General features: G+C 34.4%; 2 protein-coding genes across 8 annotated transcripts in view; both read left to right on the top strand.

Moving 5' to 3' along the window:
* LOC124354392 (zinc finger protein 436-like) overlaps positions 1–14,780 on the top strand; it is a 29,553-nt gene extending 14,773 nt beyond the window's left edge. For 4 of the 7 annotated variants that reach the window (XM_046804815.1, XM_046804813.1, XM_046804811.1 and 1 more), the window contains 2 exons: positions 1,130–1,312; positions 14,039–14,780. In XM_046804815.1, the coding sequence (XP_046660771.1) occupies positions 1,130–1,312; positions 14,039–14,386 (531 nt within the window). In that variant the 3' untranslated portion in view covers positions 14,387–14,780. Of the gene's footprint in view, positions 1–1,129; positions 1,439–14,038 lie in introns of all 7 variants that reach the window. The other 3 variants (XM_046804809.1, XM_046804812.1, XM_046804810.1) reach the window with 3 other exon arrangements.
* Positions 8,555–10,513, top strand: LOC124354395 (tigger transposable element-derived protein 4-like). Its single transcript, XM_046804817.1, has one exon. It carries the CDS (start codon positions 8,906–8,908, stop codon positions 10,091–10,093), a length of 1,188 nt encoding a protein of 395 aa, XP_046660773.1. The 5' UTR covers positions 8,555–8,905; the 3' UTR covers positions 10,094–10,513.
* Positions 14,781–15,947: the final 1,167 nt, after the last annotated feature.

Genomic DNA, 15,947 nt, shown 5'->3' with positions numbered 1-15,947 from the left:
TAAACTGATGTGCGCGATGAAGGAAGTCAAGGACGCATGTCTGTTGATATAGACGGCCTTGTTAATCTAGTTGACAAAATGCTTAGAGAAAACCATAGATTCACAATTAGTGCTTTGTGTTTTGAATTTCCAGAAGTATCCAGATCTTCTTTTTACTCTATTGTTATGTGCTTGCTGGGTGCTAAAGATGTTGACTGACACAAAACTCGCAAATGGCTTCAGCTTTAACATTTCTTGAATTGATCTTTGAATTTGACATTCGTCCATCTTTAAACTTTCAACACCATTTACGCACTACACCATCACTCATAATATTTTCTCTGTAAACAGACATAATAGATGTTTTGATCTATCATGTCAGTGGGTGGAGCTTGACCTACCATTGCGGTATCAAACATTCGTACACTCAGTACACATCCAGTGGCGGTAGTGTGCAGGTTTTGCCTTTCCTACTTTGTTCTCTGTGGTTTGTTAAAGTCTGTGCTTCAATAGAAAATTCCATGGGGTGTGATCTGTGATTTTCCTTTGTAAATATGGAAATGACACTGCTTTCTGAACCTGTCTTGTACAATGACAGCAGCAGCATTCATAAGGTAGTAGACACTTTGAACTAGTAACTGATAACATCATCTCTAATGCTGTTTAGTGTGGAATTTTGTTTTTTTTTATGCTCCATTTTGCAAAATAAAAGTTGATCTAGTATTTGTTAAGAATATATAATCTTTCCAGTTCAATCATTTCTCCATTTAACCAATTTTTTCAGTGTTTCAAATTTTAGGTTAAAATATAATTTTTGTAAACTTTATTCTACTTTACTGTTAAAATGTAGTACAATAGGTCTCTTACTTGACTTATTCAAGCGTGGTTAAGTAAATCTATGAAAAAGTCAACATATAATGGTCAAACTGCACAACTAGTTAAAACAACATAATCTAAAAATTATGGTTAGCTAAAAACCCAAACACTATTACATAAATCGGTAAATCTAGTAATGTATCTGATAAACACTGTATATAAATTAGGTCATTTAAAACATATTTAATTTGTATAAATGAAACTAAATTTATAGTTTTCGAAGGTAGAAAGTTCAGTGCGCGTACTAGTGAGCAGATATGAACTGTTTGATTAGAAGGAGCGGCCGTGGGTCTGTGGCGTCTGCGGGGCTGCGCACATACGCAAGGAACACCTCGACAGACATCAGCTGACGCACACGGATGAACGCCCATACGCCTGCCCACTCTGCCCAAAGGCGTTCAAACACAACGAACACCTCTCACGCCATCTGGTGATCCACAGCGGGCACAAGACTCAGGTCTGTACTGAGTGCGGAAAGATGTTCTACCGGAAAGACCAACTTCGGAAACACACGGAAAGTCACCGCAACAAACGGCTCAAACAGGAGCATCCTCCGATTGGTATCAGTAACGTTTAAGTGGGGGTGAGAATTAATATTGAAGCTTAGCTAGCATATGTCTTAATTGTTGCCATCACTAAATTGTATAATATGTCTTTCCCCAGTAATATTTGACTATCCAGGATTAAATCCATGTTATAGTATTGTGTTTAATAAAAATTTAAATAAGCAGACTAAGTAATTTTTCAACATGGTTACTTATCTTATATGGTGCAGCTTGATCAAGAGTTCCACACACAATCTCTTCTAAACATGTAACCCTGTAATATCATGTAGGTTGTTAAAAGAAATAGGATTAATAATAAATGAAGGAATTATGAGGAGCGATCATATAATAAGGTTTTCTTGTTATAAAAATAGACAGCACTGTTTATTTCCTTAACATTATACATTGTCTTAAAGCTTAAATCTTTTGCTATTTTTCTATATAAGTTCCATGTGTATTTAAAAATGTATTCACCTTATTCTTTTGTATTCATATGTCATCAATTCTTTCGGTAAACTTTAATCTCTTGATTATGCTATCCTGAGTTGTAATTTTGACAACTTGTTAACTTAGCTTTGAAAGAATATATCCCAATATCAAACATTTAAAAATATTGTACCAACTTAAATAGGTAAAAAAACACTTCCAAGTTGGAGAATATTATCACTTTGTTTATTTACATCGCCATAACTGCAATCTTCTGACTGAAGCCTATTGGATATTGACGAAATTGAGCAAAATAAACCAACTAGAATGAAAACCAATATAAACATAATCTTTGTTTTGCCTACAACGATACTCAGTCAGAATAATTCGAGAATGGTCCTTTGGTCTTAAAACACTATTCTATTGACCTTATCGTATGAACAATCTCATCTGAAACTGAAAGTATGTTACTCTACTCTTCATTGTGAGTTTCCATGAACCTCCAGTGAATTCTGAACACCATTTATGAATGTGTTAAGCAGAGTGTAGTTACACTTGTAGTTAAAATTCTTTCTTTTTGAAAAACCTATCAGGGAGCATTTTGCATCTGACACTCGCTGTGATTGAGAGCTCCATCTTGGTGTAGCAAAACAGGATTGGTAGGGGTAGAGATTGGCAGAGTTACTGTATTGTTGGTTTTGCCTCATAAATCTTTCTATGGCTTTTGGAAACTTATAATAAGATCTCCCCTCGTATCTTTTAAAATATCACTATTTTAAATATATAATAGCTTCTAATATAGCTTGATTAGCTTAATAGCTATTTATATATTCAATTTAAGTAGTTTTGTTTACAAATAAAAGAAATAAATCTTACTCAGTTTTGCTGGGTGATAAGTGGAGTAATGCAACTGAAACTGAATCCTCATGCAGCACACTTGCCATATAGTTGCTACTCTACATATATGTGATGCTCAGAAGCCAATCTGACTAACTCCAAATAATTGAAATTTTCAGTACAAATGCTAAGTTTTTATTTAAATATAAAAAAACTCTAGTCTTTGTTTAGTATGATAAACTCATGTATATTTTAGTACTTTAGGACATATTTCCATCACGTTATTCATTTTTTTAAAGAAATGCACACAAAACAAAACTTTGCATGAATAAATAACCATTATTATTTTAAGTAACTATCATGGTAGCCTGGGTTCAGAAAACAGAACAAAAAACTGATCCTAGGTATAAAATAAAAATAAAGATTTGTTCTTAAACCCCTCTAGTGTGTGTAAGTTAGGCGTCATCACTTTCAAGTTCACCCTACAGGGTACTTCTTTCAGTTTTTCAGATATTTCTTTCAGTTGTTGTGACAGTTATGATGAACTGGAGGCATGAATTTCAGTAGGTCGATCATATCTTTCTTCTTAGGTATGGTGATCGTCCTACATGTAGGATAAAAAAGATTTTGAGGAACATTGGCCAGGCTTTGATGTTTATTTTTCCAAATGGCATGTCTGGTAAGAAAGTAGATTTATACTTATTAGTAAATGGCTCTTCCTTTTCAATTCTAATCCATTTTGTTTTTAACCAGTTACCTGCCCAACTCCAACATTTTTTCCTGTTGGTAATAGCTTTTTCTAAGGTTTCAGTTGAAGTGAAGTCTTCATTGTTCATTTTGTAAGTATCTATCTTTTTCTGCAGCCAAGTATAATGTCATACCAATTGCTTGGTGAAAAGATATTGTTACTAATTTTTGCTCTTTTTCAATAAAAGAAAGATTTGAATCGTTTGGGAGGTAGACATGACCTAGTTCATGTCAGTAGTTTCAGTGTTAACATTTTCATTGAGAAGTTTTTCATAAGAGATGGAACAACTTTGATGTTGCGGTTTTGGCCAACGCATGATTCGGAATACATGACAATGTGTTTTGCATTATTGCCATGAATGAGTCAGGTGTTTTGTTTGGCAAGAACATATTTTCTGCAAACCCCTAGAACCTCCAGTTTCAGGCCACACATAGATGTAGGCTTTTTTGTCGTTGAAGACGTGAACACCAAAGTCATAAGATTGTACACATAAGTAATACTACACACACAAACACTGTACACTCCATATACAACACATTTGCACTAACAACCTTTTACAAAAGTCAGATCAACAATAAGCATCAGCTGTCATGGAGCCAGGGAGTTGATCACTTTGGCCTCTGACACAACTGGTAAAATGCTGTCACCTGAGTGATTAGTGCTTTCTAATGGCAAACAACTATGGAGTTAATCGTTTCTCCCACTGAAAAGTATTCTCTGATGTAGTCCAACCATGATATTAATCAAAAACTAAATAAAATGGAGTTAGTCAGTTTGGCCTCTGATCGCCTCATATAAAACTCAGTCTTGCATTCTTGAATAGACATATATAGGTATAATAACAGAAAATTAATAGAATGATATAATATGAGGGTCACTTTTTAAAGTAAACACCATTCTGTAATGGAATAAGTGAAATTTTTTGGGCTGATCATCATAGAACTATGCTACATAATGTTATGTCATTTAATAACAGTTTCTTTAACTTGTCATCACTTTCCAATTGCTTTCTATTATAACTATTATGATTTCTTAAGTTTTGGAAAAAATAAAATCTGGTTGTGCTTTATGATGAATAGTTCAATAATTCCAAATGAAAGTTGCCCAGTTGCATCTTTGTTGGTGCATCAACATAAGGTCAAGTATTGTTATAAAACAGAATGATGCCGCAGAGCATTCCTCCACAGTGTTTTTGAATGACACACCCAAGCTTTAATAAGGTGTCAAAATACCTCTCAGTATTAATTATCGTTCCTCTTGTCAGAAACTCTATTAGAAGGATATCTTTTCACTCCATAAAAACTGTAGCTATGATTCAAACGATAGCTTGGTTTTGAAGTTTCTTGGTTGCTTGTATATGGTTTTTTGAATGATGCCAATCAGGGATTGATTTTTAGTCTCTCGAATAAATATACAACCTACTTATAATTACTGCACAGACTTGATGCGCATTCTATTCTTACTTTAAAATGAATCCTGTACTTAATGTTTGTTTAATTTATTTAATTAATGGTCCAATTCCGCCTTTTTTTGTATATAAGAACTTTATTACACTTTGAGTGATTGAATGTAATATTTGTAAAGTGTGTAATACAAGCTGATTCAAAAGGGGAGGGTACCAGAACATTATTGTCTCAGTCACAGATGCACATCAAATATATTTCTATTGATCTCTATGTCAGTTTCTTTTTTTATCTTATAGTCAGTAAATTATTTTGTTTATTTTATTAATACTAAACAAAATTAATTTACATTAGGAATATCTTAATAAATGGATCTACAAATGCTTCCAAACCTTTTTTAAGGTGCCAACCTGCAAACGTAGCTTATAAAAATTATCTTTTGTTACTGCAATGAAACTAATAATTGAACAATAACACATTTAGTACTATGGGTGTAATGAACATAAAGTGTGAATCACATTTTGTCCCTAAAAACTGTGTGGCTTCCTTTCCAGGGTAGTCTTGGGTTACAGTTAATGTTCAGGGAACTTACAAACTGGCTGCACTGCGCTGTAGCTGATGACGTAGAATCAGGTGATTGCTCTCCATTGGCCAAAACAATTTAATATACCCCTGTGGTTGGTACATGAAAGGGTTAGAAATTGCTTGGAGTAAGGTCATGGCTATTAGCACTGTATCCGGCGAGTGGTTGAACAATTCCCAGCCAAAAGCATCAGATATTTTCCCAAGCTTGGATATCAGTGTGAGGCTTTGCATTGTCGTGAAGAGCAAGAGTTTATTTCTCGGAATACTGTGTGTTTTGTTCTGAACCACTTCACAGAGCTTAACAGTGTATCTTGGCATAAATCTACTAATGTAATGAAACACCTTGCCCATTCTAGAATACAGTTGCTACAAACTTGCCTGTGAGAACATTTGGTTTTGATTTTGACAGAAGAAGTTGTGTGCCATCAATCCATGGATTGTTGCTTAGATTCAGAGATGATATGGGATAACCTTGTTTCACCTGTTGTGTTGATTTAACTGAATATGTTATCCCCTTCCTTGTCGTAACATGTTAAAAAGGTCAAGGAATTGTTCCATTCTTGCGTTCGTTTCTGTTAGGAGTTAGGGTACACATCGAAAATAAAGTTTCTGAATTTTAGGTTTCCTTAAACAGTTTTACACAGGATAGACCTACCTTTACCTTCACTTATTTCATAATTACTTTAAGCTGGACAAAAGCTGATGATGAAGCAATGAACACGTTTCTTGTGTTAAAAAGAACGCATGCTTGTTACGCCACTTGCCTGAACTATACGAGTATATGAGACAACAGCCCTTACTTAAAAACAGCATGATCACATGTATAATTGCAAGAATTTACTTTACTAACCAGCTGGTATTATACTATTTAGTTTTCGGTCAAAGATCCTCTCCTACTCTGTAACATCATAAAAATTACTTGCAAGTAAGAAATTTTGTGTACAGCATCATATAAATATTTAGACAGAGAATGATAACTTGGTCTTGTAATACATTTACCTGTTTTATGTCGAGGATGGTATGAGGTTAGGGTTTAGTGAGACTTTCTCTGATATCCCAAAGATAACACAGAGCCTTATGAGGGTGTTAAGGTCTATGCAAATCTAGCGATATTTGGAATTAATGATCTGATTTCAGAATCTACAATTAATCACCAAGATATGAATATCTGTGGTTCAACTGCACACACAACTTTAAACTCCCTTGTTGGAGCTATTAATACTTGTTAAGCAAGTTGGTCTTAGCTCCTAATACTGTAGTGTTTACTCATTGCATATATACTTAAGTATCTCTACGTCTAAGATTAATAATCGAATAATGGTTGTTTTGTGTGACTAAAGATAGATATATTTTAATTATTTGTGGTGCAGGAATTTGTTTTAAATTTAGCATGATTGGTTGGGAGAGTAATAAGTAATATGCAAATGGTACCAGTAAGTTCTTAAGTGGAGTTAGCACTCAGATCTTTCCCTCATATGAGATGTCTGCATGAGTATGCACTCTGTGCCTGCACAAAGTGGATCAAGAGCATAAGAACGTATAGTGAACATCCTCTATTACCCGCTGATGGCCACTTAGTGTGTTGGACGAATCTTATATTGTCTTGTAAGATAAAATATCTTGAAGCTACGTTGTGTTTGCTGACTGATATTCAAATTATCATTAGTCAGCGAAAACGTTGGCACGTGAAATATCATAATTAGCTTGATATTTAGTTTCTGTATTTTTTCTGATGTTGGTTCTGTTGTGGAGCACGATTTACATTCATCTGAGGTTGACCGTTTATTGTTATTCTTGATGTAGTATAATATTTTACAACATTAACTATTGTAAACATTGTAATCAGAATAGCACTAGCTAAGTATTGTTATTGGTTATAATTTAGTGTTACAATCTTATTAAATTTGCCAATACATTATTTATCATTAAACTTTTAATAATGTTGGAATTTCCCCATGACCTGGAAGTCTGCCTATAGCTATCCACTTTAAGGAGGGACGTACAGATCATGTCTTTGATAGCACAAAATAATTTGTACCTGCTGATGTTGTCACTGAGATAAAAAAACTGAAAAAACCTTTCACTGTACTTAAAAGTGTAAGTTATTCTGTGCGACTTGAAGTGTGAGAAGATGAGTGATTAGAGCTGCAACCTATCGAGATTTCATTGGTACACACACCATAAGGAGGTATGGAGGACATTATCTAAGTCATACCTTCTTGGAAGAGACTACCTGTATCTTGAAAGGGGAGGATTCTTCCTTTTGTTTGGGCTCATAAAACCTTACAACTTTAAGGGAGCCTCACCCACTCCAACAATCATCCTTCGCAATAAACCAGACATATTGATCAAGTCCCCAATATCTGAACATTAGCAGTTAGAAATGCCACTCCAGGACATCCAATGGACTGTCCAGATGCAAGTGTGGATTCTACTGGCAGGCACACATAAACCAGCTAGAAATGAACACTCATGGGAGAAAATATATTTTACAACATCCGTTTTATATACTGTATATAAATGATCCGTCACGAGTAGTCGTGATGTGTTTTTGTGACATTTTTCACTAGAGCTATTGAAACCTTATTAAATATTGCAATGCTAAATGTTAATTTAAGTAGTTGGGTAAATCTTTTGCTTTTGCCTTATGATCATTCCTCTGTTAAGAACTGTTGTTACCTATTTCAACGTGTGAACATCCACTATCTTAAAAGCAGTTGAGGTATACAAATTTGGAAAGAAAAGAGCTTTTTGTAGTTATCAGCTTTATTGTAGATGATAATGAAAGATGTTAAAACATTTTCTGAAAGTGTTTCAATGTGATAGAAATTGAAATAATAACTGGTTTTTTTTTAACAAAAAATATTTGATTAAAAAATATAATTTACGTCTTAGAAGTAAATTGGTTAATTAAAAAAGGTTAAATTTCTCAAAGTCACAAATTTAGATTACTAGACAATAAGAATAAAAATACTGTATCTTGCAGTGTATAATGGAAATTAGGGTAATAGGGCTAATTGTAGGATAATCTTTGTAATACAGTCGACTCTCGATAACTCGAACCTCAATAAGTCAAATTCTTTGATAACTCGAATTTTTTTCCGTTCCCTTGAGAAAACCTGCCTAAGTCGAAAAAAAACCATGCGTAACTCGAATTAATTTTGCACCCGAATTTTACCTATATAACTCGAAGTGATAGAAAAATTACCTCTATAACTCGAAGTTCAGTAGATAAGTCGAAGTCTTTAAATACATTACCTCTATAACTCGAAATTTTCACATCAACCCTCGCTAACTCGAAGCTGTGCTGTGTTTACAGCGAACCTGTGTTAGGTCATAGACCTAACCGAACAGGTCTGAACATGTCGCTGAATTGTCCGACTGTCTGCCAAACGTCAGTGCCGTGTGCAGTCAGTTCCCACGCATTTAGTCAATAGAGTGGCACGTTCTCGTTCCCGGTCTAACCCTGTTTTGCGTTTAGTGAATGTGAGTGACTACAGTGCAGTATGAGTGACAACATGAGCACTAGAAAAGTGAAAACTTTGAATATAGGGGTCAAGTTGAAGATAATAAAGTTAGTGGGTGAAGGGAAGAGGAAAAAGAAAGACATTGCCGCAGACTTCAACATTCCTTGCAGCACGCTGTCAACGATCTTGAAAAACAAAGAAGAAATTCAACAAAGGGCTATCGAAGGTAACTTAAAATGTAAAAGGAAAAGAAATGCTGAATTTAAAGATGTAGAAGAGTGCATGATTAAATGGTTTAAACAGTGGAGAGAAATAAATATTACATTAGGCAGCCCATTGATAAGAGAAAAAGCTGAGCACTTTGCTAGATTTTTGGGCCACACAGAGTTTAAAGCCAGCAATGGGTGGCTTGAAAATTTTAAAAAAAGGCACAACATTTCTTTTAAGAAAGTTTGTGGAGAAAGTGGAGCTGTAGATGAAGGCGTAGATGATTGGAAGGCGTCATTACCAGATCTCATTAAAGATTATGACCCCAAAAACGTATTCAATGCTGACGAAACTGCTCTGTTCTTTAAGTGTCTCCCTGATAAGACTTACGAGTTTAAAGAGGAAAAATGTCACGGGGGCAAACACAGCAAAGAACGAATTACTCTTTTGCTTGCGTCAAACATGACAGGTACGAATATGTTAAAACCTCTAGTGATAGGGAAATCAAAAAAACCTCGATGCTTTGCTGGAGTAAAGTCATTACCTGTTGACTACACAGCAAATAGGAAAGCATGGATGAATGCGGAGTTGTTCGCAGATTGGTTACTTAAGTTAGATAAGCAAATGGGCAAAGGGAAGCGAAACATTATTTTATTTATTGACAACTGCAGTGCTCACAACACTATTCCTGAGCTCAAATGGGTAAAGGTCCAGTTTTTACCAGCAAATACGACATCAAAATTACAACCTCTGGATCAGGGCATTATTAAGAATTTTAAAGTTCTTTACAGAACTGAAGTTGTAAGAAGATTTGTGGCTGATATTGAAGACGGAAAGGAGTGTTCAATCAACCTGTTACAAGCCATGCGGTTGATTGACAAGTGCTGGAAAAGTGTAACAAAACAAACTGTTGTCAATTGTTTTAAGTCGTGCGGGTTTGCAATAGATAGGGACCAAGATGTTCCAAGTGACAATGACCATGAACTAGAACCGAGACTTCCCAACGCTGAAGCTGAGTGAACCGTGATAAATAACGAGCTCCCGAATTTAGACTTTGATGATTTTGCAAATGTCGACGAGGGTGTTTCAGTCTACGGATCATTATCGGACCAAGACATCATCGCAACTGTAACAAGTGAAGACGTCCTCTCTGATGATGACAATGACGACGGCATGGAGCAGCCACCGGACATCACAACCAAGGAAGCCAAGGCCGCAGTGAACACTTTACGTAGCTACTTAGAACAATCAAGTGACGTACCAGACAACGTGTTCTCTGCTGTTGTTGTTATTGAGAACATTATAGACTTAAATTCTGAAAAAAGCCTGAGGCAGAAGAAGATTACGGATTATTTTCAAATTTGAATTGTATGTACGTATGAATTGTAGGCATACATTGCAGTGTGACAGTAAGTACAAATGCTGTATGTAGTTACAGTACATAAATTAGTTTTGTAAAGGATATAGGGAATAAAAAACATAGTTTATTTGTACCTCTATAACTCGAATTTTATTTTGTTTACCTCTGTAGTCGAATTACCTCTGTAGGTCGAATTTAGTGAAATATTACCTCTATAACTCGAACTATTCTTAAGTCGAACTATACGTAACTTGAATAAAACAGCCGTTCCCTTGAAATTTGAGTTATCGAGAGTCGACTGTACATAAAGTAGTTGTAAAAAAATTGATGTGAAGGGGTCTCACAATATTCCTCAAGCTACCCTTAGAAAGCGTAGACTCGATGAACTAGAACTTGATATGAAAATTATAGGTTAAATTAATGGTATTATTAGTAGTGGCCGACGGATAGTTCTATAAAAGATTTTTAGTGAGATGGTTGTTTGTTTTTGTCTTTGGTTTACAGGGCAACCAAAGACAAACAGAATGTATATAAACAGAATGTATCCAACATGTATTGTTACCTTCAGCAACAGCTCATGTTTGTAGCAAGTAATTATCTTTAAGAAGTATTCACAGTGGAGGGTAATACTACTTACAGTTACCTCCATCACGTGGTGTCAATGCTGCATTGCCTCAGTACCGTTACAATCAAAAATTTGATTTTTACATAAATATCATTTTATTTTTGGACGATACATGATGGTCTTATTGAATTTTTTCCCTCGGGAGAAATAATAAATGGCGATTTGTACTTTCAACCCTAAAGAAAACTATGAAGGGTGGTACAGAGCAAAATATTTTAACAAAAGGAGTGTCCGTGTTTGGTTACAAAAAACATTTCCACACAGCCAATGCTACCATGCACGTCTGGGATCCATTTAGTTGGGACATAATCAACCAACTCGTTCACAGCCCTTATCTTAAACATTTTATCTCCTTACCTGTCTGAAGTTGTTACTGTGTAATAAATGTTTTATAAAGATATCAAAAAGCTCCCTTTAGCTCCCAAAGTGCATAGAGAACCAAGGTAACTACTGTACATTGAAAAATAGTGTTTGACGTACAGTATATCAATACATTTTTTAATTTTCCTTAATTTATTATCATTTTGATTTGCAACTTAGTACTTTTAATTTCTGAGTATGGCACATTTTTTAAAAGATAAGTTCAAAAATTGTTTTTGGAATTAGGTGGAGTCAGTGGCTTACTAATGGACGGTAGTACTTTGAAGGGAACTAAATTGGTGTTACTGTAGATCAACTCATTTCAAGAATTGTTTTTGGAATTAAGTGGAGTCAATGGCTTACTAACGGACGGTAGTACTTTGAAGGGAACTAAATTGGTGTTACTGTAGATCGACTCATTTCAAGAATTGTTTTTGTAATTAGGTGGAGTCAGTGGCTTACTAACGGACGGTAGTACTTTGAAGGAAACTAAATTGGTGTTAATGTAGATCAACTCATTTCAAGAATTGATTTTGGAATTAAGTGGAGTCAATGGCTTACTAACGGACGGTAGTACTTTGAAGGGAACTAAATTGGTGTTACTGTAGATCGACTCATTTCAAGAATTGTTTTTGTAATTAGGTGGAGTCAGTGGCTTACTAACGGACGGTAGTACTTTGAAGGAAACTAAATTGGTGTTACTGTAGATCAACTCATTTCAAGAATTGTTTTTGGAATTAGGAGGAGTCAGTGGCTTACTAATAGACGGTAGTACTTTGAAGGGAACTAAATTGGTGTTACTGTAGATCGACTCATTTCAAGAATTGTTTTTGGAATTAGGTGGAGTCAGTGGCTTACTAATAGACGCTAGTACTTTGAAGGGAACTAAATTGGTGTTACTGTAGATCGACTCTTTTCAAGAATTGCTTTTGGAATTAGGTGGAGTCAGTGGCTTACTAATAGACGTTAGTACTTTGAAGGGAACTATATTGGTGTTACTGTAAATCGACTCATTTCAAGAATTGTTTTTTGAATTAGGTGGAGTCAGTGGCTTACTAATAGACACTAGTACTTTGAAGGGAACTAAATTGGTGTTACTGTAGATCGACTCTTTTCAAATTATATTCTAAAGGCTGGTTTTTTTGGGAACAATTTCATCTTTATTTTTCTTTTATGAGTAATTCAATATATTGACGTTAGACTTTGTTATTGTTGAGTAAGATATTGTTATGGATAAGTCCTTGTCTTAAATAATTGTTTCTTCACTTTATTAATATTTTCTGTCTATAATGTGCAATTTTCTATGTAACTTGACCTCTTTTGATTTTGTCTGAGTCAGTCTGATATGGTTGTGACAATATTCTAATCTCTCGATAAAAATTATTATGAAAGTCATAGTTTTATTAATGGCGGAATATTGGACTTAGGCTGTAAGTGTTGTGACCAACCCAGTAAAATGTTCAAACAGTTTAGATAGTGAATATTGATAACAATTATTTGGAGCTTTAATTGTTGAAAATCAAAATTTTTTGTTCACAGTGTCTCTGTTAATAAAACTAACAGTATTTTTGACAATAATCCACAAACGGAGGAATTTTGAAATAAATTTTGTATATGAATTCAATGGGTTTTAAACAACTGCTTACAAGATTGTGAAATTTGTTGATTTTATTAGGATTGTATGTTCAGTAAATAAAAATACTTTTTACTAACAACATCTTTTTATCATGAACTTGTAACACTCAAAATAGATTTTAATAGTGCTATTGAAGGTTAACCATTTAATTGAACCAATTTTAACTATTTAATTGAAACTTTACTAATGTTTATAAACTTTATATAATTGTGAAGCATGTTAAAAATTGTGTAACTGTAATAGAGTTTACACTTTGTATTCAAAAAATATATTGCAAAGAACGTAATTTTGGCGTATTTAAAAAAGAATAGTGTTGTCGGGTGAGGTCATTAAATATGAAATGACTTGTGCATTAATAGCAGTTGTACCCTGTGAATCTTTGACCATGTCAGTCTCATCTAGAGCTAGGACTGTAGATTACTCGCATAAGTGTTCATGATACACTTGTTGATAAGAGTACATACACACTCAGCTTACACTGAGGGCTGACATGACTCAAAATTGTACAGGCCGTAATTACTTATTGTCTATATTAATAGGAGTATTTTCAAAATTCCAAGTTAATACTTAGTATTTTTGCATTAGCTATGGAAATTGTTTTAACTTAACTCATTAAATCCATGTACATTCCATACGCAACATTTTAAAATTCCATTAGATTCTTAAAAGATAGTAAAGAGACTTTCATAACACATTTTTTTTTACATTTGTAACTCGAACATCCTTAAACCGTCACAACTCTTGTTTCAATATTTTTCACTACACTAATATGCATTCTGGCCATGCTGTGCATGAATTGCTATTGTACAAGTTAACATAGTCTCTTGTACAGTAATTTGTAAGTATATGAAAAGAAATTTTAAAAGTTACAAGTTAAATACTTTTTTAATTAACAAGAATAGTAACTAAATTTGTAATTACATATTCAGTAATGTTTTTTCCTCCAAAACTTGTTAACACTGAATAATTTTACTGGGTTGGCAGGACCGGCCGTGGGTGTGCGGCGTATGTGGGACGGGACATGCGCGCAAGGAGCACCTGGAGAGGCATCAGGTGACACACTCGGACCTACGCCCCTATGCGTGCCCCGCGTGTCCAAAGACGTTCAAGCGGAACGAGCACCTGTCGCGTCACTTGGTGATCCATTCGGGACAGAAGTCAGAGCTGTGTCGGGAGTGCGGGAAGACCTTCTACCGAAAGGACCATCTGCGCAAACATGCAGAGAGCCATCACAACAAGCGTGGCAAACACACGCTACCAGCGATGCCCCCTGCAATGCCTCCAGGGGCTGCTGTAATGCCTCCAGGGGCTGCTGTGATGGCCCTGTCATAGTGGGTGAAAATAGATAGGTAGGTTATCAGGGATTCAAAATAAAGATTTGTACAGTTCGAAAAATCGTTAAGAGATTCAAATACAGGTTTTTATCAACAATATTATCTTGATCATACATAAATTCTGTTTAATTAAAAACATTTATGTTAAACTTAGCTGGTCACACATTTTCAGTTACTGCATATTTCAAAGGAAGGAGCCCACCAAAACACAATTAAGTCTGAATTTATAATTGTTTTAAAATTATACTTAAAGATATTATTCCACAGGATAACCATTACTTCCCATATGTGTTTTCAATGAATTTCTGTATATTTAATTTCTTTATGGATTATTTTAGATATAATTATACTAAATATCTCACTAAAGTCAGTATTATAGCTTTAAAGCAACATTTCATGTTAATTTCTTGCACAGTCCTTTTTTTAAACCTTAAAATTTTTTTGTCTTTCAAATTATGTCCATCTCTATTTCAGAAATTGTAACTGATTTAAAGCTCAAAAAGCAAATGTTTTGTGAAAATGTAAACTGAAAAAATCCAAATTGTACAGTTCATATCCTTTAAAGACTGTCTCTGGAAAACATGTTACAATTGTGCCTAATGTAATGAGCAACTATTACAAGGTATTTGCGTTCTTGACAGGTTGTTCTACAATGAATGCAGGATGTACCTCATTTTAGATTATGTTTATCATAAAACTATTTACATGGGAATACATAATATATTTGGACTTCTATAAAAAAACTATATAAAACGTCAATTAGCATCAATTACTACATAAAATACTATTGGGATTACAATATGTGCGTAATAAGAAACATTGTTCTAAGGACATTTTATAATACAACTAAAATTGCCAAACATGATTCAATTGTATATCGATATCAGCCATTTTTCTTGGCTGATCCATGCATGAGTTTAAAAGATGGTTCTGAAAATAAACCTTGGATACAGTTTGTGTCTTAATCACTATATGCTATGAAATGCACAATATGTAATGAACACGCACAGGATTACATAGTCAAGTGTCCCAAGTCCTAGTCAAGACTGGAAATGTAAGTCATTACCCCAGATCAAGTGATAACAATGAAATATATTAGAAAATAACTTTATCTTTAACGAAATGGCGTCCGCCGCACTTGCCTTAGTATCATAAAATGCTAATTGGCATTTGCCATTGTGAACATTTTTTTATAAAGCAGATTAATTGAGTTAATTGTAAGAAAGTGTCTAAACTGTCTGAGTTATCTTCTTTCTGTGATGGTTTTCATGGGAGATGACACTCAAAAATGGGTGAAGACGTCAGCTGAGCTGATCTTACTGTTTTCATTCAGTTACACTATATAATAGTTAAGTCCCAAAGATAAATTGATATAATTTATTTGATTATTTTACTTATGTCAGGTATGAGCGGTCGAATCAGACATTAGTGTGTGATTTCAGCATGGTCCATCAAAATGAAATTTAAAAGAAACAAATTTTTCCACTTAATTCTTATGAAATGAGGGTTTTTAATACTCTTGAAGAGTAAAATTCCCCTACCATCTGGTTGTCTGAAAT

Source organism: Homalodisca vitripennis, chromosome 2, assembly GCF_021130785.1.
Source record: "Homalodisca vitripennis isolate AUS2020 chromosome 2, UT_GWSS_2.1, whole genome shotgun sequence".
In the NCBI taxonomy this organism is placed as follows: Eukaryota; Metazoa; Arthropoda; class Insecta; order Hemiptera; family Cicadellidae; genus Homalodisca; species Homalodisca vitripennis.
The sequence above is the reverse complement of the archived record's forward strand: the minus strand, read 5'-3'. Positions and strand labels throughout refer to the sequence as shown.

What these genes read in the sequence shown, in the direction of transcription:
- LOC124354395 (XM_046804817.1), top strand. Translation starts at nt 8,906, where the DNA reads ATGAGTGACAACATGAGCACTAGAAAAGTGAAAACTTTGAATATAGGG.